Source organism: Salvelinus sp. IW2-2015, linkage group LG17, assembly GCF_002910315.2.
Source record: "Salvelinus sp. IW2-2015 linkage group LG17, ASM291031v2, whole genome shotgun sequence".
Taxonomy (NCBI): domain Eukaryota; kingdom Metazoa; phylum Chordata; class Actinopteri; order Salmoniformes; family Salmonidae; genus Salvelinus; species Salvelinus sp. IW2-2015.
Window position 1 is genome coordinate 13,587,188 of NC_036857.1, and position 25,699 is coordinate 13,612,886.

The following is a 25,699-nucleotide window of genomic DNA, read 5'->3' on the forward strand; positions in this document are numbered from 1 at the left end:
ATAACATTAATTAAATGTATATTTTCACCCCAACTTTAGTCAGGGATAGAGAATGAGAAGAACTGGAAAGCCAGTGAGAAAACTGCCTGCAGCCTCAAACTATCCCTTAAAACCACCAACACACTGATAAACAGCAATATAATAAAGACAGGGCAGTTTAACAAAATGTTTGCTTTATTCTTATCCAGGACAACTCATTCAGAATGATCAAGGAGAAATAAGCACTATATTTTTCTTTTACATTGTCGGAGATGGTACTTTATCTGAATAGGTCAAAGTAAAACAAAATGAATATATAATAATACATGAATCAATACATGTGTGGAGTTAATGATAACAACAATAGCCCTGAAACATAGGGTATTCTGTGGTAATCACCGGCACTGAATCAATCAACAGTAGGAGAGCTTTCAGAAAGGACTCAACCCCAAAGAGGAAACACTTTTTATTGAAATAATATTTTATCAAAGCTTCTGTTCATCTTCATAAAACGTTTCTAAAACTTCTCTTTAAACCTTTTCATTTTTGGGGGGCATTTTAAACTTTTTAATTTGTTTCTTTTTCACCAGGTGTCTGTGTGTGCATGTGTCCTTGGCTGAGGTTTGTGTGTGTGTGTGTGAGAAAAGGGCAAGCCTGTATGTGTGTGTGATGCCCTTGCTGAGCTGTGGTGGCGTTAGAGTGGTAACAGCAGGGACGTTGCTTTTTCAATTGGCTGGAGCAGGTTCAAGCAACTGAGAATGTCTGTGTGTGTGTGTGATATTTAGGGGTGAGTAGAAAGTGTGTGTACCTATGCGTGAGCTTACAAAGGAGTGTGTTAAGCTAGAAAATGTGTCAGGGTGTAAGTGGGCGTGTCTCAATGTCTATGTATCTGTTCATCAATGTAAATTTGCGCATATGTGAGCGTGTGTGTAAGGCACGGAGAAGGGTGGTCATTTCAGGTCCATGCTGGAGCCGAACAGAGCCACCAGCTGTTCCTCGTAGTGGGTGATGTTCCTCTTCATGATCTCCTTACAGGAACCCAGCAGACGCTCAAACGCCTGAATGTCTATTACTGAAAAACACAGACAGAATCACTCACACAGCTGCACAACAGATAGATGGGCCCGTACTCATAAGGTGTCTCGGAGAAACAGCGCTGATCTAGGATCAGGTGCCCCCTGTCCATGTCATCTTATTCATTAGGATGTAAAAAGCAACACTGATTCTAGATTGACACTCCTACTCTGAGATGCTTTATGAATAGTGTGTACTGGTAAAGAAATAGAAATGCACTGTTGTAGCCTATGCTCCTGTATAGTTTATTTCCAAAAGTTCTTTGCCATGCTTAGCTTTTAACCACCACATGGGTTGAGCCGGATTTAGACCTTCCAGTCAAAACACTGAGATAAAACTACAGTAGAGCACACTACTTTCAAATGAACATTTTGCACTCTACACCTGTAGAATTGTTAGATGTGTGTACACTTTGAAGTCATAAGAGAGATGACTATCTATCACTATGAGAGAGAGAGCATCACACTAACACCTGTTTGTCTGAGGGAAACATCTCTGCATTAGGTACTGAGACAGTGAAGGAGAGATACTCATCTAGAACACTTACAAGCCAGTAATCTGCAGTTAAGAGATTCAGGGAAAATACCACTCTGTCACACTGATGAACACCCACTCAGAGCCCAGGGCCTTTAAAATAATACATCTACACATATGCGTGTCAGTTTAAGTGGCCTTACCCAAGCACTTGACCTCTCCCACAGCATACGCTGATGCAGCGCGGGGCTTGTTGGTGACCAGTGCCAGCTCCCCAAAGTACTGACCCCTGCTACAGCGGGTGATCTCCACCTCCACATTATCCTCCTGGTTCACCTTTGTCTGGGGGAGAGAGGGGGAGTGAGAGCAGGGTACAGAAAAAGGAGAGGACAGGATGGGTTGGGGCTGATTTTGTTTACGATGATTTTAATAATTTGCCGCCGATTCAAATGACTGGTTGCCGATTTCAAAATTCACAAAATGTTTTATCATGGCACACGAGCCACGAAGTGCCAAGGAAGCCCAAACATGTTGTTCACTAATACATGCGTATTTAAGTATGTTATTTAAATACTTGGTGTATTTTCAAATAAATAAATGTGGCCAGATCAGCTACTTCTATTTGAAGTATTTTCAAATAACTATCCTAAAACTATTTTCAAATACTTTTCTCCAAATACTTTTTTTCAAATACCCCTAGGAACAAACAGACCTGGGTTCAAATACATGGAGTATTAAATATTTGAAAATACATCCCAATATTCAACTACTTGTATTTTCTGAGAAAAAATATCCAAACTACTTCAAAATGTATTTGAAAGTAATTGAAATAACCTAAATATTATTTGAACCCAGGTCTGGATAGAGCCATGAGAAAATTAGTTTTGCTTTGTCATGGATATAAGATAGTACTTTTTAAAATCAATTTAATTGCACCAGCTAATACACAAGACAGCAAAAAATAACAAACGCACAAGAATGGAAATACAGACTTAAAGCAGCACATCAATGCATTCTAAAAATGAAAAAGCCTCAGTGTAAAACTTTGTCTTACACTGTTCGGTTTTATAAACAAAGTGCTGCCACACCATTTACTAAGAAATCAGATGGAGAAACTATTAGGATGAGAAGGAGTTCTGATGCAGGTACAGCCGTCTAGTGCTAGCTAACATTAGGAACCATAGTTTGTTAGCTAGCTTAAATAGGATTTTTTGGGGGGGGACACAACATTGTGGATTGTAGATTTTACAAATATTCTGATTCGAATCACTAAATGTTGCAGATTTTTTTTAAGGTACGCCGTGCTCAACTTTTATTATTACTATTCATATTAATAATATGATTATAATTCAGATTATTAGTCATACCATCTTTGTGTTTGGGTGCAGGGTTAAGCAGTACATATGAGGAAAAAGAGAAAAACACAGGGTGACATGAACACAAAATAAAGCCACTTTTTCCACATTCTCTGGTGATGAGGCAGAAATGACAGGAGAAAACAATTACTCTTACTTTGCTCTTCATCATTATCTTCACGTCTCCGGACTCCACAATGTAGAAACAATCTGCCCTGTCCCCCTACACAGCAACACAAACCGTTTACAATTGTCCATGGTCATCATTACTAGTAAGCGTTACAGTAATACCAAGAGAATCTTGGAGAACATCCTACCTGCATGATGATGCGTTCTTCATCAGAAAACGTCTTCATTCCTAATACATCCACAATCTTCATCCTCTCAGATAACTGAGAGAGAAGTTTGATAAGGAAAAGCAAAGGGAGATATTAATATCAGTCCTACATTTTTCACTATCGAGCTTCCTCAACTTCCTCCCTTTCCCCTCCCCCCTCACCTCCAGAGACTTCAGTAGGGGAACAGACTCGACAAATTGCTCGTACAGCCTCCTCTTTTTGGCGTTGTTCTTCACAATGAGCCTACGGAACGTAGCCCGGTCCTGGTAGTGCACACAGACAGGATAACACAATCACACCGAAACAAACTGTTTCATTCTCCTGCTATAGGTTACATATCTAACAGACGAAAGGTATGGATAGATGTACTAATCTTCTATAATATTTACTATCATGATTAATAATTTTAATAATAAATMATTTATTAAAATTTTATAGCACTTTTCATTACATAAAGAGTCTTAAAGACCAAAGAATCTCAAAGCACAAAATCTAAGATCTATCTCCTACACATTAAAGACCCACAACAGCCTCCCTGGCACCCAATGTATCACCTGAATGGGAAAAGTAAAGAAATAGCTGGAGTGGGTCTTTAAAAACACAGAACAAAACAGGAAATCCAAAGACAGTACAGAATCAAGATGGGCTAAAACTGCTTCTCAAAATAGAAATCGCAATCAGACTTGTCGGCGATGTCATGGCGACATTGGCTAGCTAAGCTTATGAGTAGAAACACGTCATCGGGTCTAACGGTCGTCTCGCGCTGAACTGAGCATGTGCAAGCAGTAAAACTATTTTTATATCGATATGAAGTAGTTTGACAAAAATGAAAAAAAGGTGTTAGTTTGTCACTCTCACGAGGTTGGAGTACTAACATATTCAACTACTTAAGACATTGGCTCAAATCTAGGATGTGCCTTTAGATTGAGAAAATGTACAAATAAGGAACTATTTTTCACTTCTCTCATTGACTTTTCAAACCCCAAAAACTGTCCCGGTTTGTTTGGCAAGCGTTCACGGAAATCTTGCGATGTCTGGGTTTAGAAACTCTGTGGTAAATCTTGTATCTGTAATGCCATTATGTTTACCATTCTCCCTAGTGTCCACAGGGAGGTGCTGTGGCAGAGCACAGCAGTGAACTAGAGGTCAGAGGGTCAGGCCAGTGTGTGTGTGCATGAGTCTCACCAGGCCCCAGAGCGCCCCCTCCTGGGTGGCAATGATGGTGGCAGCACGGGGGGTGTTGTACATCAGTGCCAACTCCCCGAAGCTGCCCTTGTTGTCATACTGGCCCACACACTTTCCTACGCCATCAATCAGTACCACTATGTCATAGATTCCTCTGGAAGAAGAAGAAGAAGAGGGGGAGGGAGAGAAATGAAGAATGCTCTAATAATATTTGAGCTCTACAAAATGTATTGTGTATAGTAATAACATAGGAGATATTTGCAGACTAATCTTCATCTATAATAAAGTTGATCACTGATCTAAATCTGCTGCAGTTAGTGATTTCTTTGTAAAAAATAATTGGAGTATTGGGCTCTACTCTTGGGATTAACCAACCAGGGGGAGGGGGACTAACAGCACGAGGAGCTCAGATCTGGGAATTKATTTGGTATTTTTGGATGATACACCATCTGATTGGCTGCCTGGGTTGCATTGTGCTGTGGTTGCCAGTGAGCATTAACTTTGTTTGGGGGGATTAGTATGATGATCACTTGGCTATGTAGGTGACCAGGGGGTTTCCCATGAGGCTTTGCAAGGCAACACACAGGGAGGGAATAGGTTTTAACATGCTTATGACGTGCATCTAGCCCTAAGCCTCTCAGGGTGAGGCACTAGCATGACTGAGGAGGGAGCTTAAGGTGCAGAGAATAAGCCCACTGATACGCTGTGTCAAAATGGCACCCTATTCCCCATGTAGTCCACTTTTTTTGATCAGGGCCCACAGGGCTCTGGTCAAAAGTTGTTCACTATATAGGGAATAGGGTGCCATTTGGGAAACACCCATKAAGCCTAGGCCCAGGACACATGGCGGAAACAACAACTAGTAAAATAAGGCTCAAGGGGGACTTGTTGTGAGACGGCCAATTGTATTGTGGTATGTTTGGTATGAACGCTGCTTTCTAGTGAATGCCTTGATTGTAACGATTCTGACGAAACCGTGCACGCACACACACACACACACCTCTCGATCACGTAGAAGTTGTCTCCATCGTCTCCCTGGTCGATGACATGCTCCTGGGGCTGGACGCGCAGTTCAAACATGGCGTCCAGGACTTCTGAGATCTGTTCCTGTGAGGGAGGAGAGGGCAGCAGGAGGAGGGAACGAGGATGATTGAGAACAAAGACAGAAAAAACTACTCAACTTAATAATGGACAGAGTGAGTTGTGCCTGTCTGGCAGCTTGTGTATTACTGAGTGTTACTGAGTGTACCAGTCAGTAAAGACCAGGAAACCTTAACCTTTTATGAGTCAATGTGATCTACAACCCATTAGAACAGAAGTGCATACGACGGTGTGGCCCGTTACACTCTAATAGCCTGTTGGGGTTTCCTGTCACTGTGTGGTTAAAACTTCTGTCTCATCTTTTCTACCTGTTCCAGGGTCTTGAACAGTAGAATATCTTTGCAGGCGTCCTGCAGTCGACAGCGCTGCACGTCTGTTTTAGGATGCACCACCCTCGGCTCCTCCACCTCGTCATCGTCGTCTGGGTTAAAGGCCTCCGCGCACACTGGCGTGAGAACACTTAGATTGTAACAAACACTTGGGGGGTAAACAGAGATTGCCAGCTTGTAGTCCTAAAAAACTGAGTTACCTCTGGTTTGTTCAGCCATTCCTATGGTGGAAATGAATGGTGACAGAATGGGATTTTGGGATAAATGCTGAAAATAAAGTCTGAGGTTAACACAAGCTTAGATGTTATATGTTTTGTTTTATGAGATAATATCAGTCAGTTAACATGACTTTTATGTGCTGCATGTGCTTAAAGTTTTGATTACATAAATTATTCAAAATGTACAAAAAGTAAGATCTCCTAAGCCTGTGTTACCACAGAGACCTTATTTCCGGCGTTCATACAAAAACGCCATTCATTTCCCAATAGGCTTTGGCCAACGAGCCATGGCGGAGTTAGTGCCTACAAAAATATGCCATTACTATTGCCATCTATTACCACTTAGACTAACAGATGCTTGGGGGGGGGTAATCTTTAACACATACTGGGGGAACAATATTACCGTAACACTTAAATCTGAACATGGTGGGGCAAAGAGTTGTAACTTATACTGTAACACATACGGGCCTGGGGGCCCAATATTAGGACCAGAATCAACACACCTAAAGACTCATAGTAAGGGATTACTCGGTGTGCTGGACACAATGAGGGAAAACATTGTAAACCACGCTCCAGGGGACTAATATCAGTGTGACACACACCTACYAGTTATCAGTGTTCAGTGATACATTAAGACAACCAGTAACTTAGTGTCAACACCAAGCAGGCATAAAGAGGGCAGGTAAGATGACACCAGATCAAAGCACAAACACTTAATATGCAAACAAACATCGCGGCTGCAGATTACATTGGGGCAGTACTATTCAAAGTCGGGTGGGTGACCCCCGGAATTGCAGTGGGGTAGGCAAAAAAAGTTATACACAGTGCCTTCAGAAAGTATTCATACCCCTTGACTTATTCCACTGTTACAGCCGGAATTCAAAATGGATTAAATAGATGTTTGTTCTCACCTATCTACACACTATACCCTATAATGACAAAGTGAAAACACGTTTGTAGAAATGTCAAATTTCTTGAACATGAAAATGCAGAAACATCTCATTTACATAAGCATTCACACCTGAGTCAATACTTTGAAGCGCCACCTTTGGCTGCGATTAGAGCTGTGAGTGTTCTTGGGAAAGTCTAAGGGCTTTGCACACCTGAATTGAACAATATTTGCCCATTATTCTTTAAAAAAATTCAAGCTGTCAAGTTGATTGTTGATCATAGCTTGACAGCCATTTTTAAGTCTTGCCATAGATGTTCACGTCGATTTAAGTCAAAACTTTAACTAGGTCACTCAGGAACATCTAATGTCGTTTTGGTAAGCAACTCCAGTGTATATTTGTTCTTGTGTTTTAGGGCATTGTCCTGCTGAAAAGGTGAATTAGTCTCTCAGTGTTTGGTAGGAAGCAGACAACCAGGTTTCCTCTAGGATTTTGCCTGTGCTTATAGCTGTATTCCATTTCTTTTTATGTTAAACTCCCTAGTCCTTGTCGATGACAAGCACATACCATAAAGCAGCCACCACCATGCTTGAAAATATGTTTTGCTGTATTACTTTAGTACTTTGTTGCAAACAGGATGCACGTTTTGGAAGAAAAAAAATCTGTATAGACTTCTTTTCACTCTGTCATTTAGGTTAGTATTGTGGAGTAACTATAATGTTGTTGATCCATCCTCAGTTCTCATATCACAGCCATTAAACTTGAACTGTTTTAAAGTCACCATTGGCCTCATGGTGAAATTCCTGAGCAGAAGTGACTGGGTGTATTGATAATTGCAATAACTTCACCATGCTCAAAGGGATATTCAGCTTCTGCCTTCTTTGCGAAGCATTGGAAAAACAKCCCTTTCTTTGTGGTTGAATCTGTGCTTGAAATTCACTACTAGATTGAGGGACCTTACAGATAATTGTATGTGTGGGGTACAAAGATGGGGAAGAGATTAATCATGTTAACTATTATTGAAAGATGGAATGAGTACATGCAACTTATGTGATTTGTTAAGAACATTTCTACTCGTGAATTTATTTAGGCTTGCTTGCCACTAAAAAAAAATGGGTTGAATATTTATTGACAAAACATTTGATTTTTAAAATGTATTATTAATTTAAAAAACATTTCTACAAACAAAATTCCACTTTGACATTATGGGGTATTGCGTGTAGATCAGTTACAAAAATGTGGAAAACGTAAAGGGGTGTGAATCATTTTTCCTGAGAAAGATCATTTGAAAAATAAAAATATTGAGTAAATGTATGTTTTGGTTCTAGAGAGATTAAAGTGTAGCCTAATGAACTGAAGTTTATTTGTTGATGTGAAAACAACAATTTACAGATTTTAAGGTTGTGCCATTAGAATTGAGGTGGAGACGCCAGCAATACTGGCGAGAAAAATGGGGTACCAAGAAAATTGGACAAAAAAAAAAAAAAACTGGGTCCCTGCTGAAAAAGTTTGAATAACAGTGCATTAGTGAGTAGTGACATCAAACAGGACTTACCTGACACTCTCCGGTTATATCTGCTGGGAGGAGGGGCTGGAGAGAGGGAGGGAGAAAGGGAGGGAGAGAGTTGGTTAACACTCTCTCCTGTTCACAGTTCACACTTCGCTGCAACTGTAGAGCCTGTGGTTACGACCTCTGACATCGCTAGCACTCTTGAAACGGCAGAGAAAAACAACTCAAACACATGAAATGAGACCGGGCCGACACACACACAATCTTCTACACTGCAATAAAGCCAGACAAAATAACACACAAAAGTAGAATTTAACAGCTCTTTTATGGATTTTGAAGCTGATTAAATGACCATGACCATTACACAGGTGCACCTTGTGCAGGGGAAAATAAAAGGCCACTAAGATGTGCAGTTTTGTCAAACACCACAATGCCAAAGATACCTCAAGTTGAGGGAGCGTGCAATTGGCATGCTGACTGCGGGAATGTCCACCAGAGCTGTTGCCAGGGAATTAAATGTTAATTTCTGTACCATATACCACCTCCAATGTTGTTTTAGAGAATTTGGCAGTACGTCCAACCGGCTTCACAACCGGCTTAGGAAGACCACCAAAAATTCTGACATTTTCATCCCTAACTACAAGATTTTCAGACAAGATAGAACGGCCAAAGAGGGCGGTGTTGCAATCTACTGCAAAGATTGCCTGCAGAGTTCTGTTTTACTATCCAGGTCTGTTCCCAAACAATTTGAACTTCTACTTTTAAAAATCCACCTCTCTAAAAACAAGTCTCTCACCGTTGCCGCCTGCTATAGACCACCCTCTGCCCCCAGCTGTGCTCTGGACACCATATGTGAACTGATTGCCCCTCATCTATCTTCAGAGCTCGTGCTGCTAGGCGACCTAAATTGGAACATGCTTAACACCCCAGCCATCCTACAATCTAAGCTTGATGCCCTCAATCTCACACAAATTATCAATGAACCTACCAGGTACCACCCCAATTCCGTAAACACGGGTACCCTCATAGATTTCATCCTAACAAACTTGCCCTCCAAATACACCTCTGCTAATGTTTTCAACCAAAGATCTCAGCGATCAACTGCCTCATTGCCTGCATCCGTAATGGGTCAGCGGTCAAAGACCTCCACTCATCACTGTCAAACGCTCCCTGAAACACTTCAGCGAGCAGGCCTTTCTAATCGACCTGGCCGAGGTATCCTGGAATGATATTGATCTCATCCCGTCAGTAGAGGATGCCTGGATATTTTTTTTAAATGCCTTCCTCACCATCTTGAATAAGCATGCCCCATTCAAGAAATTTAAACCAGGAACAGATATAGCCCTTGGTTCTCTCCTGACCTGACTGCCCTAACCAACAGAAAACATCCTATGGCGTTCTGCGATTAGCATCGAACAGCCCCTGTGATATGCAACTTCAGGGAAGCTAGAAACCAAATATCACAGGCAGTTAGAAAGCCAAGGCTAGCTTTTTCAAGCGAAATTTGCTTCCTGCAACACAAATTCAAAAAAGTTCTGGGACACTGTAAAGTCCATGGAGAATAAGAACACCTCCTTCCAGCTTCCAACTGCACTGAAGATAGGAAACACTGTCACCACCGACAAATCCACTATAATTGAGAATTTCAATAAGCATTTTCTACGCTGGCCATGCTTTCCACCTGGCTACCCCTACCCCGGTCAACAGCACTGCCCCTCCTCTGCTACTCGCCCAAGCCTTCCCCATTTCTCTTTCTCACAATACAGTCAGCTGAGTTCTGAAAGAGCTGCAAAATCTGGACCCTACAAATCAGCCCGGCTAGATAATCTGGACCCTTTCTTTCTAAAAACACTGCTGAAATTGTTGCCACCCTCATTACTAGCCTTTCAAACCTCTCTTTCGTGTCGTCTGAGATTCCCAAGATGGAAAGCAGCTGCGGTTTCCCCTCTTCAAAGGGGACACTCTTGACCCAACAGCTTCAGACCTATATCTATCCTACCATGCCTTTCTAAGGTCTTCGAAGCCAAGTCAACAAACAGATTACGCACCATTTCGAATCCCACCATACCTTTCTCCGCTATGCAATCTGTTTCAGAGCTGGTCATGGGTGCACCTCAGCCACGCTCAAGGTCATAAGCGATATCTTAACCGCCATCGATAGGAAACAATACTGTGCACCGTATTCATTGACCTGCCAAGGCTTTTACTCTGTCAATCACCACATCCTCATCGGCAGACTCGACAGCTTGGTTTCTCTAATGATTGCCTCGCCTGGTTCACCAACTACTTCTCTGATCGAGTCAGTGTGTCAAATCGAGGGTCTGTTGTCCGGGCTCTGGCAGTCTCTATGGGGGCCACAGGTTCAATTCTTGGACGACTCTCTTCTCTGTATACATCAATGATGTCGCTCTTGCTGCTGGTTCTCTGATCCACCTCTACGCAGACGACATATTCCTGTATATCTCTGGCCCTTCTTTTGACACTGTGTTAACAACGCCTCAGGCGAGCTTCAATGCCATACAACTCTCTCCGTGGCCTCCAATTGCTTCTACAATACAAGTAAAACTAAATGCATGCTCTTCAACGATCGTGCCTGCACCTGCCCACCTGTCCTACGTCACTACTCTGGGACGGCTCTGACTTAGAATATGTGGACAACTACAAATACCTTAGGTGTCTGGTTAGGACTGTAAACTCTCCTTCCAGACTCACATCAAACATCTCCAATCCAAAGTTAATCTAAATTGGGCTTCTGTTCCGCAACAAAGCATCCTTCATCATGCTGCCAAAACATCCCTTGTAAAAATGCCATCCTACCAATCCTCGACTTTCGGTGATGTGTCATTTACAAAATAGCCTCCAAAACCCTACTCAATAAATTGGATGCAGTCTATCACAGTGCCATCCGTTTTGTCACAAAGCCCCATATACTTACCCACCACTGCGACCTGTACACTCTCTGGCTGGCCCTCTTCATACTCGTCGCCGAAACCACTGCCCAGGTATCTACAAGAGACCCTGCTAGGTAAAGTCCCCCTATCTCAGCTCGCTGGTCACCATAGCAGCACCTACCTGTAGCACGCGCTCCAGCAGGTATATCTCTCTGGTCCCCCAAAACCTTCTTCCGTTTGCCGCCTCTCCTTTCAGTTCTCTGCTGCAATGACTGGAACGAACTACAAAAATCTCTGAAAAACTTATCTCCCTCACTAGCTTTAAGCACCAGCTGTCAGAGCAGCTCATAGATTACTGCACCTGTAACATAGCCCATCTATAATTAGCCACAACAACTACCTCTTTTACCTACGTATTTATTTATTATTTTGCGCCCATTATTTCTATCTCTACTTTACACTTTCTTCCACTGCAAAAACCACCATTCAGTGTTTTTTTTTGTTTTTTACTTGCTATATTGTATTTACTTCGCCAACATGGCCTTTTATTTTATTTATTTATTTATATATACAGTGGGGAGAACAAGTATTTGATACACTGCCGATTTTGCAGTTTTCCTACTTACAAAGCATGTAGAGGTCTGCTAATTTTATCATAGGTACCCTTCAACTGTGAGAGACGGAATCATTAAAACAAAAATCCAGAAGATTACATTGTATGATTTTAAGTAATTCATTTGCATTTTATTGCATGAAGTAAGTATTTGATCACCTACCAACCAGTAAGAATTCTGGCTCTCACAGACCTGTTAGTTTTCTTTAAGAAGCCCTCGCTGTTCTCCACTCATTACCGTATTAATGCACCTGTTTGAACTCGTTACCAGTATAAAAGACACCTGTCCAACACTCAATCAAACAGACCACCTCTCCACAATGGCCATGACAGAGAGCTGTGTAAGGACATCAGGGATAGAATTGTAGACCTGCACAAGGCTGGGATGGCTACAGGACAATAGGCAGCAGCTTGGTGAGAAGGCAACAACTGTTGCCGCAAATTATTAGAAAATGGAAGAAGTTCAAGACGGTCACATCACCCTCGGTCTGGGGCTCCATGCAAATCCACCTCGTGGGGCATCAATGATCATGAGGAGGTGAGGGATCAGCCCAGAACTACACGGCAGGACCTGGTCAATGACCTGAAGAGAGCTGGACCACGTCTCAAGAGAAAACCATTAGTAACACACTACGCCGTCATGGATTAAAATCCTGCAGCCGCACGCAAGGTCCCTCGCTCAAGCCAGCGCATGTCCAGGCCCGTCTGAAGTTTGCCATGCCATCTGGATGATCCAGAGGAGGAATGGCGAGAGGTCATGTGGTGATCTGGAGACAAAATAGAGCTTTTTTGTCTAAACTCCACTCACCGTGTTAGAGGAAGAAAGAAGGATGAGTACAAAAACCCAAAACACCATCCAACCGTGAAGCATGGAGGTGGAAACATCATTCTTTGGGGATGCTTTTCTTGCAAAGGGGACAGGACGATGCACTGTATTGAGGAGAGGATGGATGGGGTCATGTATCGCGAGATTTGGCCACAACCTCCTTCCCTCCGTAAGAGCATTGAAGATGGGTCAGGCTGGTCTTCCAGCATACAACGACCCAAACACACAGCCAGGGCAACTAAGGAGTGGCTCCGTAAGAAGCATCTCAAGGTCTGGAGTGGCCTAGCAGTCTCCAGACCTGAACCACAATAGAAATCTTTGGAGGGAGCTGAAAGTCCGTATTGCCCCGACGACAGCCCCGAAACCTGAAGGATCTGGAGAAGGTCTGTAGGGAGGAGTGGGCCAAAATCCCTGCTGCAGTGTGTGCAAACCTAGTCAAGAACTACAGGAAACGTATGATCTCTGTAAATTGCAAACAAAGGTTTCTCTACCAAATATTAAGTTCTGCTTTTCTGATGTATCAAATACTTATTTCTGCAATAAAAATGCAAATTAATTACTTAAAAATCATACAATGTGATTCTGGATTTTTGTTTTAGATTCCGTCTCTCATAGTTGAAGTGTACCTATGATAAAAATTACAGACCTCTACATGCTTTGTAAGTAGGAAGAACTGCAAAATCGTCAGGTGTATCAATACTTGTTCTCCCCACTGTATATATTTTGTTTGCCTTCACCTCCCTTATCTCACCTCACTTGCTCACATTGTATGTAGACTTATTTTTCACTGTATTATTGACTGTATGTTTGTTTTACTCCATGTGTAACTATGTGTTGTGGTATGTGTCGAACTGCTTCGCTTTATCTTGGCCAGGTCGCAATTGTAAATGAGAACGTGTTCTCAATTTGCCTACCTGGTTAAATAAAGGTGAAATAAAAAAAATTCAAAAACAACCGCAGACCACGTGTAACCACGCCAGCCCAGGACCTCCACAATGAGGCTTCGTCACCTGCGGGGTCGTCTGAGACCAGCCACATGGACAGCTGATGAAACTGAGGAGTATTTCTGTCTGTAATAAAGCCCTTTTGTGGGGAAAAACTAATTCTGATTGGCTGGTCATGGCTCCCCAGTGGCTACGCCCCTGCCCAGTTGTGAAATTCATAGATTAAGGCCTAACGAAATTATTTGAATTGACGGATTTCCTTATATGAATTGTAACTCAGTCAAAACGTTGAAATTGTTGCATGTTGCATTTATATTTTTGTTCAGTATAGAAAAAGTGCATCATTGTCAAACTCTTGCACTATCGCTTTAAGATYAGTGACAAGTTACAACATATATCTAGCCAACAGAGCGAGCATTGGTGCAAATGAGAGCCTCGAGCGCACAGCCACCGCTTGCTCCTCATCTCCCTACAGTGCAGTGGCAAGCATGTGTCACGTTTCAGTTGGTGTTAACATAATTACATTTTCATGGATTTTTAGAGTAGAATATATTTTTTWAAAGTCACCTCACAGTCGTTCTACAAATAAACATTTCCCAGGGGGCATGTGCACGGACCCCCGCAGCAAAGAGAACCCCCCCCAACCTTTGCCACCGCTGCTCAAACAGATCCTAGGGGAAACACTATAGTCACATTAACATAATGGTTGTTTCAGTGTCATTATACTAAAGTGCATTTGTGGGAACCAGGGGATGAGTGTAGACTAAGTGTGTCATTGTGCAAGGACATGCGTGTTTGCATGTGCTGTGTAAGGAGAGTGTATGAAGTGCTCTTGCCCGTCATCACGTGTGGGGGATAGCAAGTGCCTGAAGTTGCCATGACAACAAAATACAAAGAAGACCTCATTGCCATAACAACCTCTCCCTCCTGAAACCACTTCTTCCTAAGTAATAGGTCCCCCCTCTACCCAAACACCCACTCACAAACTCCCATAACGACGAGACGTTATCACTGTCTGCTGGCCTTACTAATTGCAGCTAGAGCTAAAGACAATCAAAGTGGTACTTGTTCGTTGAACAGACTTCCCTCACCCTTCCGCCTATTGCTCTCTCCGGCTTTCTCTCCTCTCAAKCCCCACTCACACTCATTGTCTGTCAGTCTCTCACTCTCTCTTAGTCCCTCCCTTTTCCCCCTCCTTGTTCATGCCCACCCCTGCAAAAAAAAGAAAGAAACCATGATAAAGTGGAAAAGGAAACAAATGCAAAAAGGAATGAAGTGTTTGTGCTCGCTGGTTACGTTCTTGCAGCCTTCGACAGCCCCCTGTGCAGTTGATCAGACCTCAACACCTGGAGAAGAGTTTCTCTTGGCCCCACATGAACATGACAGAGCATCATCTCATATGCACAGACAGAGTGACTGTTTATAAAGACAGGGCTGTGAAGCAGCAACCAGTGTCAATGGCCTATTGGGCAGAGCAGGAACACACAAGGACATTGAGAAGGGAAGTGTAGTTGTGTGGCTGGAGGGTGGGGGAGTAGGGGGAGACTGGGGGTTAAATCAGCACATGCTTAGTGTTGGCATACTGTTATGGTTAGAGCACCGCAGGGACAGGACAGGGGCGTCTGTGTCTCCAAACCAACATGACTGACTTTGCCTCCGGGGCAGAGCCAGCCATGGAAGCAGCAAGGACAAGAGGCGGCTAGCCTGGCAGGGAGCTCTCTCTTTTAGATACTGCCACAGCTGTATACACCTGACTCCCCATGAAAACAATCTTTATTGCAGTCAAGGCTGTCACACTGCTCAGATCTCACAATGCCTGGAAAAGTGTATCATCATAACTCAGGAACCACATTAATAAATATATAGTCTGAGATATGAGATGGCACAGCGGCAAGAGATGAGCTGGAAGGCGAGTCCATAAAAAATGGAATGAATAGAACAAGGTCCACCCATTATGCCATCATTGACTTGAATGGGGACACCCGTTCTATTCATTTTAATTATTGGCGAGCCATTCGCTACTAATTCCTTGACGCAGTCATAGTGGACAGGGTGCCAACTCAGACGCAGCCATAGTGTCTGCTAGCTTGTTGTTGATGCTCCTCTGTGCTGATCCAGGACATCTCTTCTGCTAATCTAATTGTTTTGACACAGCCTCCTAACCAATAATCAGTGAGGCCCAAGCAGGGTTGGGTAGTAACGGATTAAATGTAACTGGGATTACATCATCTGATTACAAAAATTAACTAAATATAAAATCTGATTACATTTACATTATTAAAAACAGCTTATTAGTGTCGGGATTACTTCATCTCATGGCAAGAGGAAATTGTCATTCCTGTCATTTTGCACACCATCAAGACTTATCACATGCTCTCAAAGATTCTATTGTTCTGCTGATCAAGTGTGGATGGCCTCTTATGGTAATAGGCTATATTTTGAGTTGGCCATCTAGCTAACTACTTCCTCAACTGGTGAATTAACCCCAAATGAATTAGCCTGTGTGATATTAGTGCCCAAAAAGATGTAGAATAATTCATGTCTATTGAACCCAAAAATATATCTAAAAATTCTGGAACCTTTATTGCCTAGTTCATACACCGAATTCATGACAAACGCTGGTTCAGGTTGCACATCAAGATATCTGGTGCCATGCATTGCACATCAAGATATCTGGTGTCATGCATTCGTGCCTGAACATGTTGTTAGAATCAACTTTATTTCTTGAATCATACCGTTTTCGTAGTCTAGTACACATGTGAATGAAACACTTTGAAAGACTACAAATGTGTTCAATTGCGTGACCCCACTGCAATTGTGGCGCAACCAAGTCATGGGCTGGTGCCACCAATTTAAAATGTTAGTTTGGAGCCCTGTGACTATGCTCTTACACATCAAATAGAATGTGTGAATTATAGGATATACTCTCACGCTAGTCCCCATTTGGAAATGCTCATGTTACTAAATTTAAAAAATGCTATGTTAGATTCATGTTTTAAGTATGTCTGGGTGTTAAAAGTGAAAGTAATTCAAAAGTATTCCAAATGTAATAGGATTACATTACTCATTCTGAGTAATTGAAAAGGATTACGTTACTGATTACTTTATTTTTCAAGCAACTGTCATCAGTAACAGACTACCTTATTCAAGTAACTCTGTGCCCAAACCACAGACAGTGAAGTATGAACTAAGGCTAATCTTGTCTATGTTCCATCTTTATTTTTTATTTAAACACATGGATGTAGCCTACTCACTGCTTGTCTCAAGAGGGCCCATCTGTGTGTGGGTGTGTGTGTTTTTCCCCTGTATGTTTATAGGCTAGGCCTTTCATTTTTTTAATTATTTCGCCAGGATAGTCTAACAATTGAAAATGTTTTCCAGGGAGACCTGTTCAATTTCAGCCCTGGTCTTGCTCACACACACGTATGTTAATGCAAACATGTTCCAAAAAGCCCTGATGATGGGTCAAGGAGCGTTGCCATGGTCTGCATTCACTCCTAGTCCGCCATGCAACCAACAATGTGCATTTATATTGCTAGACGTCACCAGTCAATGTGGCACATCCCAAAATGCAGTGCTCAGCACTCTTCGACAGCACTGTATAGACTAGTCACTAGGCTTGTGTAATGAGTAAATCCACACACACACACACAGTGCAGTCCACCATTTTCCCTGAACATGAGGATGATGGTGTGGCAAGGTAGCATATACAAGTGTTCATGCAGTGTTCTGCTTTAGAGACTTAATAACTTTGTCATGTTTTGGTAGCAGATTGTAGAGGCCCCAGCCACACAGTACAACGAGACATGCTTAGCAAGGACCGCTGAAAATAATTTGTCTTATTGTATGTCAGTGAAATTGCTAGGGCAGGCCAAACACTGGGAAAAACATGTACTTACGGGTCTAATTTTCCCACACCCACCACAAGTTTACCACTGTGTGATGGAGAACATTAACATTACACACACACGTTGTGTTTCTGCTCTTTGCAAGAGGAGGTGCTGAGGTACAAGAGAGTATTACTCTGAATTTTCAGCTTGACTTTCAACTGTCGTACTCATGGAAATTAACTATATTTTCTCCCCATGTCTTTTCCAGCTTTCCCTCTCCCCTGTCAATCTGCCTCCTTTACTACACCCAACACTCACTCGTCCCCTCTCTCCACGTTTCCCCCCCTCTCATTCTCCAGACTAGTCCTTAAAAGGAGAAGTGGCCTTGTCCTGTTTAGAGCTTGCGTTGTTAACCCCTTCTGGACTGTCAGTGATGGGTTAGCCCCTATATGTCAGAGCTGTCTGGGTGCCAATTTAATGGCGGACACGCTAGCTAGGACCTTGGCCAAAGACGTAACAACTCCCCAATGGAAGGCTATAGCCTAAGGCAAGAGAAAGACTTTAGGAGGAAGAGCAGTGGTCAGAGAGACAGTAGTGGTGGTAACAAAGAGCACTGACTCACTATCTGTGCCCATTTAAAGTAACAAAGGCTTCCTGAACCCACATTATCAGGCTTATGTTTAAAGTGTAACAATTGAAAGCATGTAAACTATCAAATAAATACTAGATGGGTAATGGGATTGGGCAGAATGCCTAGCAACCAAATATGAACATATTGGCCTTTACAGAGCTGTGTAGACTAGACTTGCTCCTGAAAAATCAGAGTGTGGTGCTGGTGCCAGGATGGTGGATGTCTAATTTTACCAGCCACCCGCTTCACCACAGTACTGTTGAGATTCTCTCTTCCAGAGCTGACACACACAAATGTTGATTTTTGCATATGGGTTTTGGATTGAGAGAAAAAATAAATGCTTGCAAATGCTCTGTGTGACCACCTGCCAATGTAGCTGGTAGCAATAGACATTCTACCAGCCAACGCCAAAATCTACCAGCATTTGGTGTGTGTTAATTTCCCACCCTGGTGCCCTTTCAGATAATAAATTATTGAAGCTATGCAAAGATGCCTGTATCAAAGCCACTTGTGGATGGCTGAGGACTGAACTATTACTGAACCCCTGCGCTTTATCTACTGTGTGATTAGGCAAGGTCGCTGCCTGTCCACTTTATTCACACTCCAATGTGTTTGTGAGGACAGCGCCAAGGTTGCCGGCCCAGTCTGTATTCCCTCTGCACTGACAGGACAAGGTCACCACAAGCCAACAAATTTGTTCTATGTTTGTTCTGTGGGGGGTGTCAGACATCTTCCATGACCATTTTTATGTATTGTAGCCTATACGTCAAAAATGTAGTTGCTTGGGATAAAGGCGTCTGCTAGTAGAAGGTCATACATAAAAAATAAAATTGTTTTTAAATATATGTCATATATAAAATGCTATAATAAATACCAACAAATCTATTTGTTAGAGAGCCAGGCCCTGAAGGCCCCCCCAGCATCTTTACAGCGACTGTCTGGTGATCCCACCCTCACAGCCCCTTTGTCCCGTTAAATCGTACAAATTACATCTTCTCCCTAAACCACCTTGTCTAATCAGATTGAGAAGCTATCCTGTTTGAGAGGGGAGAGAGAGAGAAAATGGAAAAGACAGTCAGGGAAGGACAGCCATGACGGTCTGTTTTCAATTTGATTTCAATTTCAATGTTGATATTACTGTGGACCGGTAGCATCCTCAACTGAAAGGTTAATTGATGCACAAAGACAGATTATTAACTATCTAAGTGAGATAGTTAAGAAAAGCATGCAACAAGAGAAAATGTTTGCAGTCTTACTGTTAGCCATATCAGACTGAGGTTATTATGCATTCCATGACAATATGTTTATGTTATTAGAATGATCCAAAAGGATGGTTTCCACATCCTGCAGTGTAGGGAAGCCGCATAAGGTCCACGACCAAGTGACTAAACACGGTGACTGCCCGTCTTTCAACGTGGTGACTTCATATGGCAAAAATGGCATATGGGAGAGCGGGCCGTGTGAAATGCATATAAAAGCGAGGATGTAATTTTCCTTATTTTTCTGCCACAGGAAATGGGCAGGGAATGAGGAAGTGCCAAAGTTCAGATGCTTTTCAAAACGTGACTAATAAATGAAGCAGTAAACTGCATGCATGCCTAGTTTGCCTCCCCATTCACACTCACAGGGAGAGACGGGGAGCGGCTTTAAAGCCAGTATGGAGTGTGGCTCTCAAGGGATGCTATCCATTAGATTAGCCTAAATGCACAGTCTGGACTGGTAATTAGGTCACCTGTTGCACAACTGACAGGGACCACATTTTCCCTAGTGATGGCCGGGGGGGGGTTGCTATAGTAAAGTATCACAATATGGGCCCAATCTCTGTCCATGCCACATAAGACTAACTGACATTTGTTCATTTCTCTTCTCAATGGCACCCGAATGGGTTTTTCAAAGTTTGTATGTAATGCAGAAATACTAGGATATTTCCAAGAGTGTATTTTCAAACTTCTGTGACAGAAAGAAAATGTAATGTTTTGGCATGTTCCTGGCAATCTTGCAGCTGGGAGTTGTATGGCCTGTTCATGGGATCCAAAATCTGTTTACAGCAAACCTRAAGCAATGTGACCTCACAATGGTCTGCTGTCTGTCATGTCTTCATTCAGGTGACTCATCTATTCACAGGGCCTTATAATGCCCTATCAGACAAGCTATGAAGTGCCAGTATAAACCATTCCTTCTCTGCCTATACAAACTCCCTCTCTTAATTAGAGGTCGACCGATTAATCGGAATGGCCGATTAAGTTTTCATAACAAATCGGTAATCGGCATTTTTGGACACCGATTATGGCCGATTACATTGCACTCCACGAGGAGACTGCGTGGCAGGCTGACTACCTGTTATGCGAGTGCAGCAAGGAGCCACGGTAAGGTGCTGGCTAGCATTAAACATATCTTATGAAAAACAATCAACCTTAACATAATCACTAGTTAACTACACATGGTTGATGATATTACTAGTTTATCTAGCTTGTCCTGCGTTGCATATAATCGATGCGGTGCCTGTTAATTTACCATTGAATCACAGCCTACTTTGCCAAACGGGTGATTTAACAAGCGCATTCGCGAAAAAAGCACTGTCGTTGCACCAATGTGTACCTAACCATAAACATCAATGCCTGTCTTAAAATCAATACACAAGTATATATTTTTAAACCTGCATATTTACTTAATATTGCCTGCTAACATTAATTTATTTTAACTAGGGAAATTGTGTCACTTCTCTTGCGTTCTGTGCAAGCAGAGTCAGGGTATATGCAGCAGTTTGGGCCGCCTGGCTCGTTGCGAACTGGGTGAAGACCATTTCTTCCTAACAAAGACCGTAATTAATTTGCCAGAATGATACATAATTGTGACAKAACATTGATGGTTGTGCAAAATAACAGCAATATTTAGACTTAGGGATGCCACCCGTTAGATAAAATACGGAACGGTTCCGTATTTCACTGAAAGTATAAACGTTTTGTTTTCGARATKATAGTTTMCGGATTTGACCATATTAATGACCTAAGGCTCGTATTTCTGTGTGTTATTATGTTATAATTAAGTCTATGATTTGATAGAGCAGTCTGACTGAGCAGTGGTAGGCAGCAGCAGGCTCGTAAGCATTCATTCAAACAGCACTTTCCTGCATTTGCCAGCAGCTCTTCGCTGTGCTTCAAGCATTGCGCTGTTTGCGCAAGCCTATCAACTCCTGAGATTAGGCTGGCAATACTAAAGTACCAATTAGAACATCCAATAGTCAAAGGTATATGAAATACAAATGGTATAGAGAGAAATAGTCCTATAATAACTACAACCTAAAACTTCTTACCTGGGAATATTGAAGGCTCATGTTAAAAGGAACCACCAGCTTTCATATGTTCTGAGCAAGGAACTTAAACGTTAGCTTTTTTACATGGCACATATTGCACTTTTACTTTCTTTCTCCAACACTTTGTTTTTGCATTATTTAAACCAAATTGAACATGTTTCATTATTTATTCGAGACTAAATTGATTTTATTGATGTATTATATTAAGTTAAATTAAGTTAATTCAGTATTGTTGTAATTGTCATTATTACAAATATATATAAAAATCGGCCGATTCATCGGTATCGGCTTTTTTGGGTGCTCCAATAATCGGTATCGGCGTTGAAAAATCATAATTGGTCGGCGTCTACTCTCAATACACCCCCCAGTTCTATCCTCCCCCTCTTTAGAGCTCATCTATTCCTCTTCATCTCCCAGTCCAAGGTCACTGAGGAAAAAATGAAATGTGCAAAAGATAGGCTATTGGTTCAAATGAGCCCTAATGGCACTTCTACTTCAAGGAAAATAGGATTGATGCAACAGTTTGTTTTCAAAACTATACCTTAATTTAAGTAGCTTAAAAGGGGAAATCTACAGTTCAAAGAATAACAAAGCGGTCACACCTCCACTGATTTGGTAAATAGCTAAGGGACAGGGCTGGAGAAATGTAAGCACAGACATAGCTATGAACACAAGGACTGACCATCCATGAGATCAAAATGACAGTTTAAACCATGTGCTGAGGCTACAGTATACAATGTTTGATTACAATTACTTTGTTTACGAAGGAGTAAAACAAGCTTATATTTGGGGTTCTGATGGGGTTACACAATTTAACTAATCTAATGAGGCATTTATATGTTTTAGTCTTCAAGAATGTATGAATTTAAGTCAGAAAATTTATGTAGCAATCGCAGAATAGCCCCTTTCAACTATGGAGCTGAATATTACTTCAGCTACGGTCACTTACACAAACATGCTACAAAACTTGATTATCCTCAGTACATCAAGTTCGACGATGGGAACCCTATCATGAGGACAAAAAGTCTGCTATAATACACCAATAACATTAAGAAATGTCCTAGTGGGTCAGTGTCTGCCTCTCGGGGGTATGAGAGGAGTTGTGTTATGCATGAGATGGTTTCCCCACTAAGAGAGGAATTCAAATAGATGTGATTGTCATTACAGATCTGTTTGCACACACCCCACACATAAAACCAATGAGGTAATTGCAATCTCACAACCGCCAAATACAGCCAGAGATTAAACTGAATTCCAAGTCATTCCCCAGCCAATGAAAASACATTTAGGAATTGCTGTGATCACAGACCGGAGCTCATTGACAAAAACAGAACGTCCATTCATAACAAAACAGCCCCTGAAAAGCAATGCGATCTGGGTCACGTTGCTCTCTCAGCCTGCAGAGAGCAGCGGACTTCCTGGCATCTTATGTCCGGGAACAGCCTGGGCTGGCAGATGTTATGCTGGTCACATCTTGTTTCTGTAAATAGGGTTTTCATGGCTTGGGTATGTGGTGAATGCACTTATGTCATCATTGAGGACATTAAACAGTAAGATCAGCAGGCATCTGATATAACATGTCTAACCTATATAACGTCACAGACAGGATTGCAGCCATAAGTCTTACTAGTTTAGTTAGGGTTCACCAACTCCTGTCCTGGAGTGTTACTGGGTGTGCAGACTTAGTCCAATCCATCTGTACTCATCTCTATCAAATCAGTTTCAAATAACCAACTACGCATGATCGTATTCAGTTTGGGGAATGATTAAGTGAATCGGCCTCATCAGGCTGCAACTTACGCTCGAAATCAGACTCATCGGACCCGTCTTCATCGTCGCCATTTGACTCTGTTTGCATCGGCTCCCCATCGAACACCACTCCCTTCCCGAGCTTGACAGCAGCACCGCCCCCATCTTGGCTTCTGGTGTCCCGCAAGCGCGTGAAATATTGCACGGCGAATTCCACTAGGTCTGTTGGCCTTTGTCGAAGCACCTCCACAGTGTAGCCTTGCAGCAATTCCGTCAATCCCACCGGTATCTCGATACTCATGACTGTTTTTCGATGGTGCTATCTAACTAGAAAGATGTTCAGGTATACTGTGTTTTTCGTACAAAAAAATATATGAATTCAATAGCCGTCCATGTGTTGCACGCTACAGCTCCTACTGGGGGGAGATAGCTGACACTTACAACAGCTTCACAAAACTGGGTTAGCTTGCTGACATTGATAAACAGTTAGCGGGAGGTTGCAAATTTGCTTAACTAGCTAACACAAATGTTCAAGCAAGTAACGTAGTGACACTGTCGATGGAAGGCCGGTCTTGTTGTGTAAAGAAAGCAATATAACCCCAGTGACGTTAACGTTCGTTTATGATATCTGAGCTGTCAAGTTGGGTAACTAGATAGCTAGCTGCTGCWATACCAAGCTGACAAATTAGCTCGATGGCTAATAAATGGATGCCACAAATGATAACGAACGTTAGTAGTTAGCTACAGTAATGTTACTATAGTTTGTTCCCTCGCTGTCCTTCCCCCTGTTCTCTTTATTTCGCCTCCTCYTTTTCGCTCGTTTCTTTGCCAGGGTAGCGACCAAACCCCGCCAGCTAGTGGTATATCCAATCAATATCCGATCAAAAACTTAGCTGATCAGCGAACAGGCGATGTATAGTACACCACCAGCCAGCAAACGTTAGCATATAATTAATGGGTGGGCTGGGACTTGTTACGCTAGCTAGCTAGATTAGCTAACTACAGAACTAGCCAGTTGGTTTCGAGGAAAGAAGAAACATCTAATTAAATATCCGAAGTATTTCGCCTTCGTATTAGACGGATAAAGTAATGGCGGCTAAAATCTACCAATAACGTTCCTTAAGCTAAATGCCGGTAGCTATAACTAACAGCTGACTTCTTATTGCTGAGTCCAGGCAGACAGTTCAGTTGCAGCAGACAATCCGAGCCCGGCTTATTCCAAGCCCCTGTAGACAAGGAGCGACAGGAACAACCCAAACGTTACCTTGAATCCGAATTACCCAGTGTTTCTACAACGTTAAAATGAAAATGTGTGGCATAAATATTGGTAACGACGTTACTCGTGATTTTCGGTAAATCTGTTTCTACCTCCAGATGAGGCTCTTCTTTTCGTTACTTCGGGGTGAGTGGTAGACACGGTTGATTGACATGCCAATGTACCAATCCAATCTAAGACTCATGACACGCAAGGATCAATTCGATTAATTCCCCGGGTGAACCGGGTTAACATTGAATACATTCGATTTTGAACCGGGCTTCCTCCGGGCGTGAGCCGGGTGCCCCGTTCTGGCAGACGGGGAAGTCGGCTCAAAAGAAAAGTGACAGGTAAAAGCTGCAATATGTAATATTTACATAGAAATGTGAGTTATAGATCTGTCATTCTCATTGAAAGCAAGTCTAAGAAGATCTGTTCTATGTGTGCAATTTCCAGATCTTAAGTTTCGTTTTTGCATCTTTTACTTTCGGATTTGTAGCTGAAAAGACAGCATTTTTGGTTATTGAAAATATATTTCACAGCGGTTTAGATGGTACCATGATTCTCTACATTATGCATTGCTTTTTTTGTCACAAAATGAAATTAGTCGAACTATTCGAATTTTTGCAACCAGGAAATGGCTGAGCGATTTCTGCATATTGCACCATTAAGTACTTGGAGTAATGAGTTTGATTATTTCGATAAAGTGATTGCTTTAAATAAAACATCTTTATCTGCCTTCCCAATGAAAATAGATGCATGTTTCTGAACGATGCACCAGGCTGTATTGTTGACAACAGGGCCTGCTCCAGGCATAAGTGGTTGCACATGGTTGTGCATCAGCATTTTTTCTCTTGTTATGTCAGTCACTGACAGTCACTCAATTAGCCATGTCAGCTAACMATTTTTTGATTGGTAAATTAGTCTAGCCAGCTATCTAAACTTGTAGTAATCATGTCCGAATACCAAATAGGCATGCAGGGCACATGCCGGGGCCCACGTGGATTTTTTTGTTAGTCACACTCACTCAGACATCATTAAATACCAACCAGGCGGCATGCAGAGCACATGTCCAGGGGCCCTGACCTCCAGGGGGCCCACATTGATTTTTTGTTAGTCACGCTCACTCTGATATCATTAACATGGCATACGTCTAGGCAAAATGTGTAGAATTGCCAGAAATTAGGTTTAAAA

General features: G+C 42.2%; 1 protein-coding gene across 1 annotated transcript; it reads right to left on the reverse strand.

Annotated features, from left to right (window-relative positions):
• Positions 1–156: 156 nt before the first annotated feature.
• Positions 157–24,669, reverse strand: LOC111976701 (cAMP-dependent protein kinase type II-alpha regulatory subunit). Its single transcript, XM_024005734.2, has 10 exons — positions 23,302–24,669; positions 8,499–8,534; positions 5,815–5,951; positions 5,406–5,512; positions 4,406–4,559; positions 3,382–3,483; positions 3,200–3,274; positions 3,040–3,105; positions 1,731–1,869; positions 157–1,051 (listed from the first exon to the last, which is right to left on the reverse strand). The coding sequence occupies exons 1-10, from the start codon at positions 23,549–23,551 to the stop codon at positions 930–932; spliced, it is 1,188 nt and encodes a 395-aa protein (XP_023861502.1). The 5' UTR covers positions 23,552–24,669; the 3' UTR covers positions 157–929.
• Between the last annotated feature and the right edge of the window lie 1,030 nt (positions 24,670–25,699).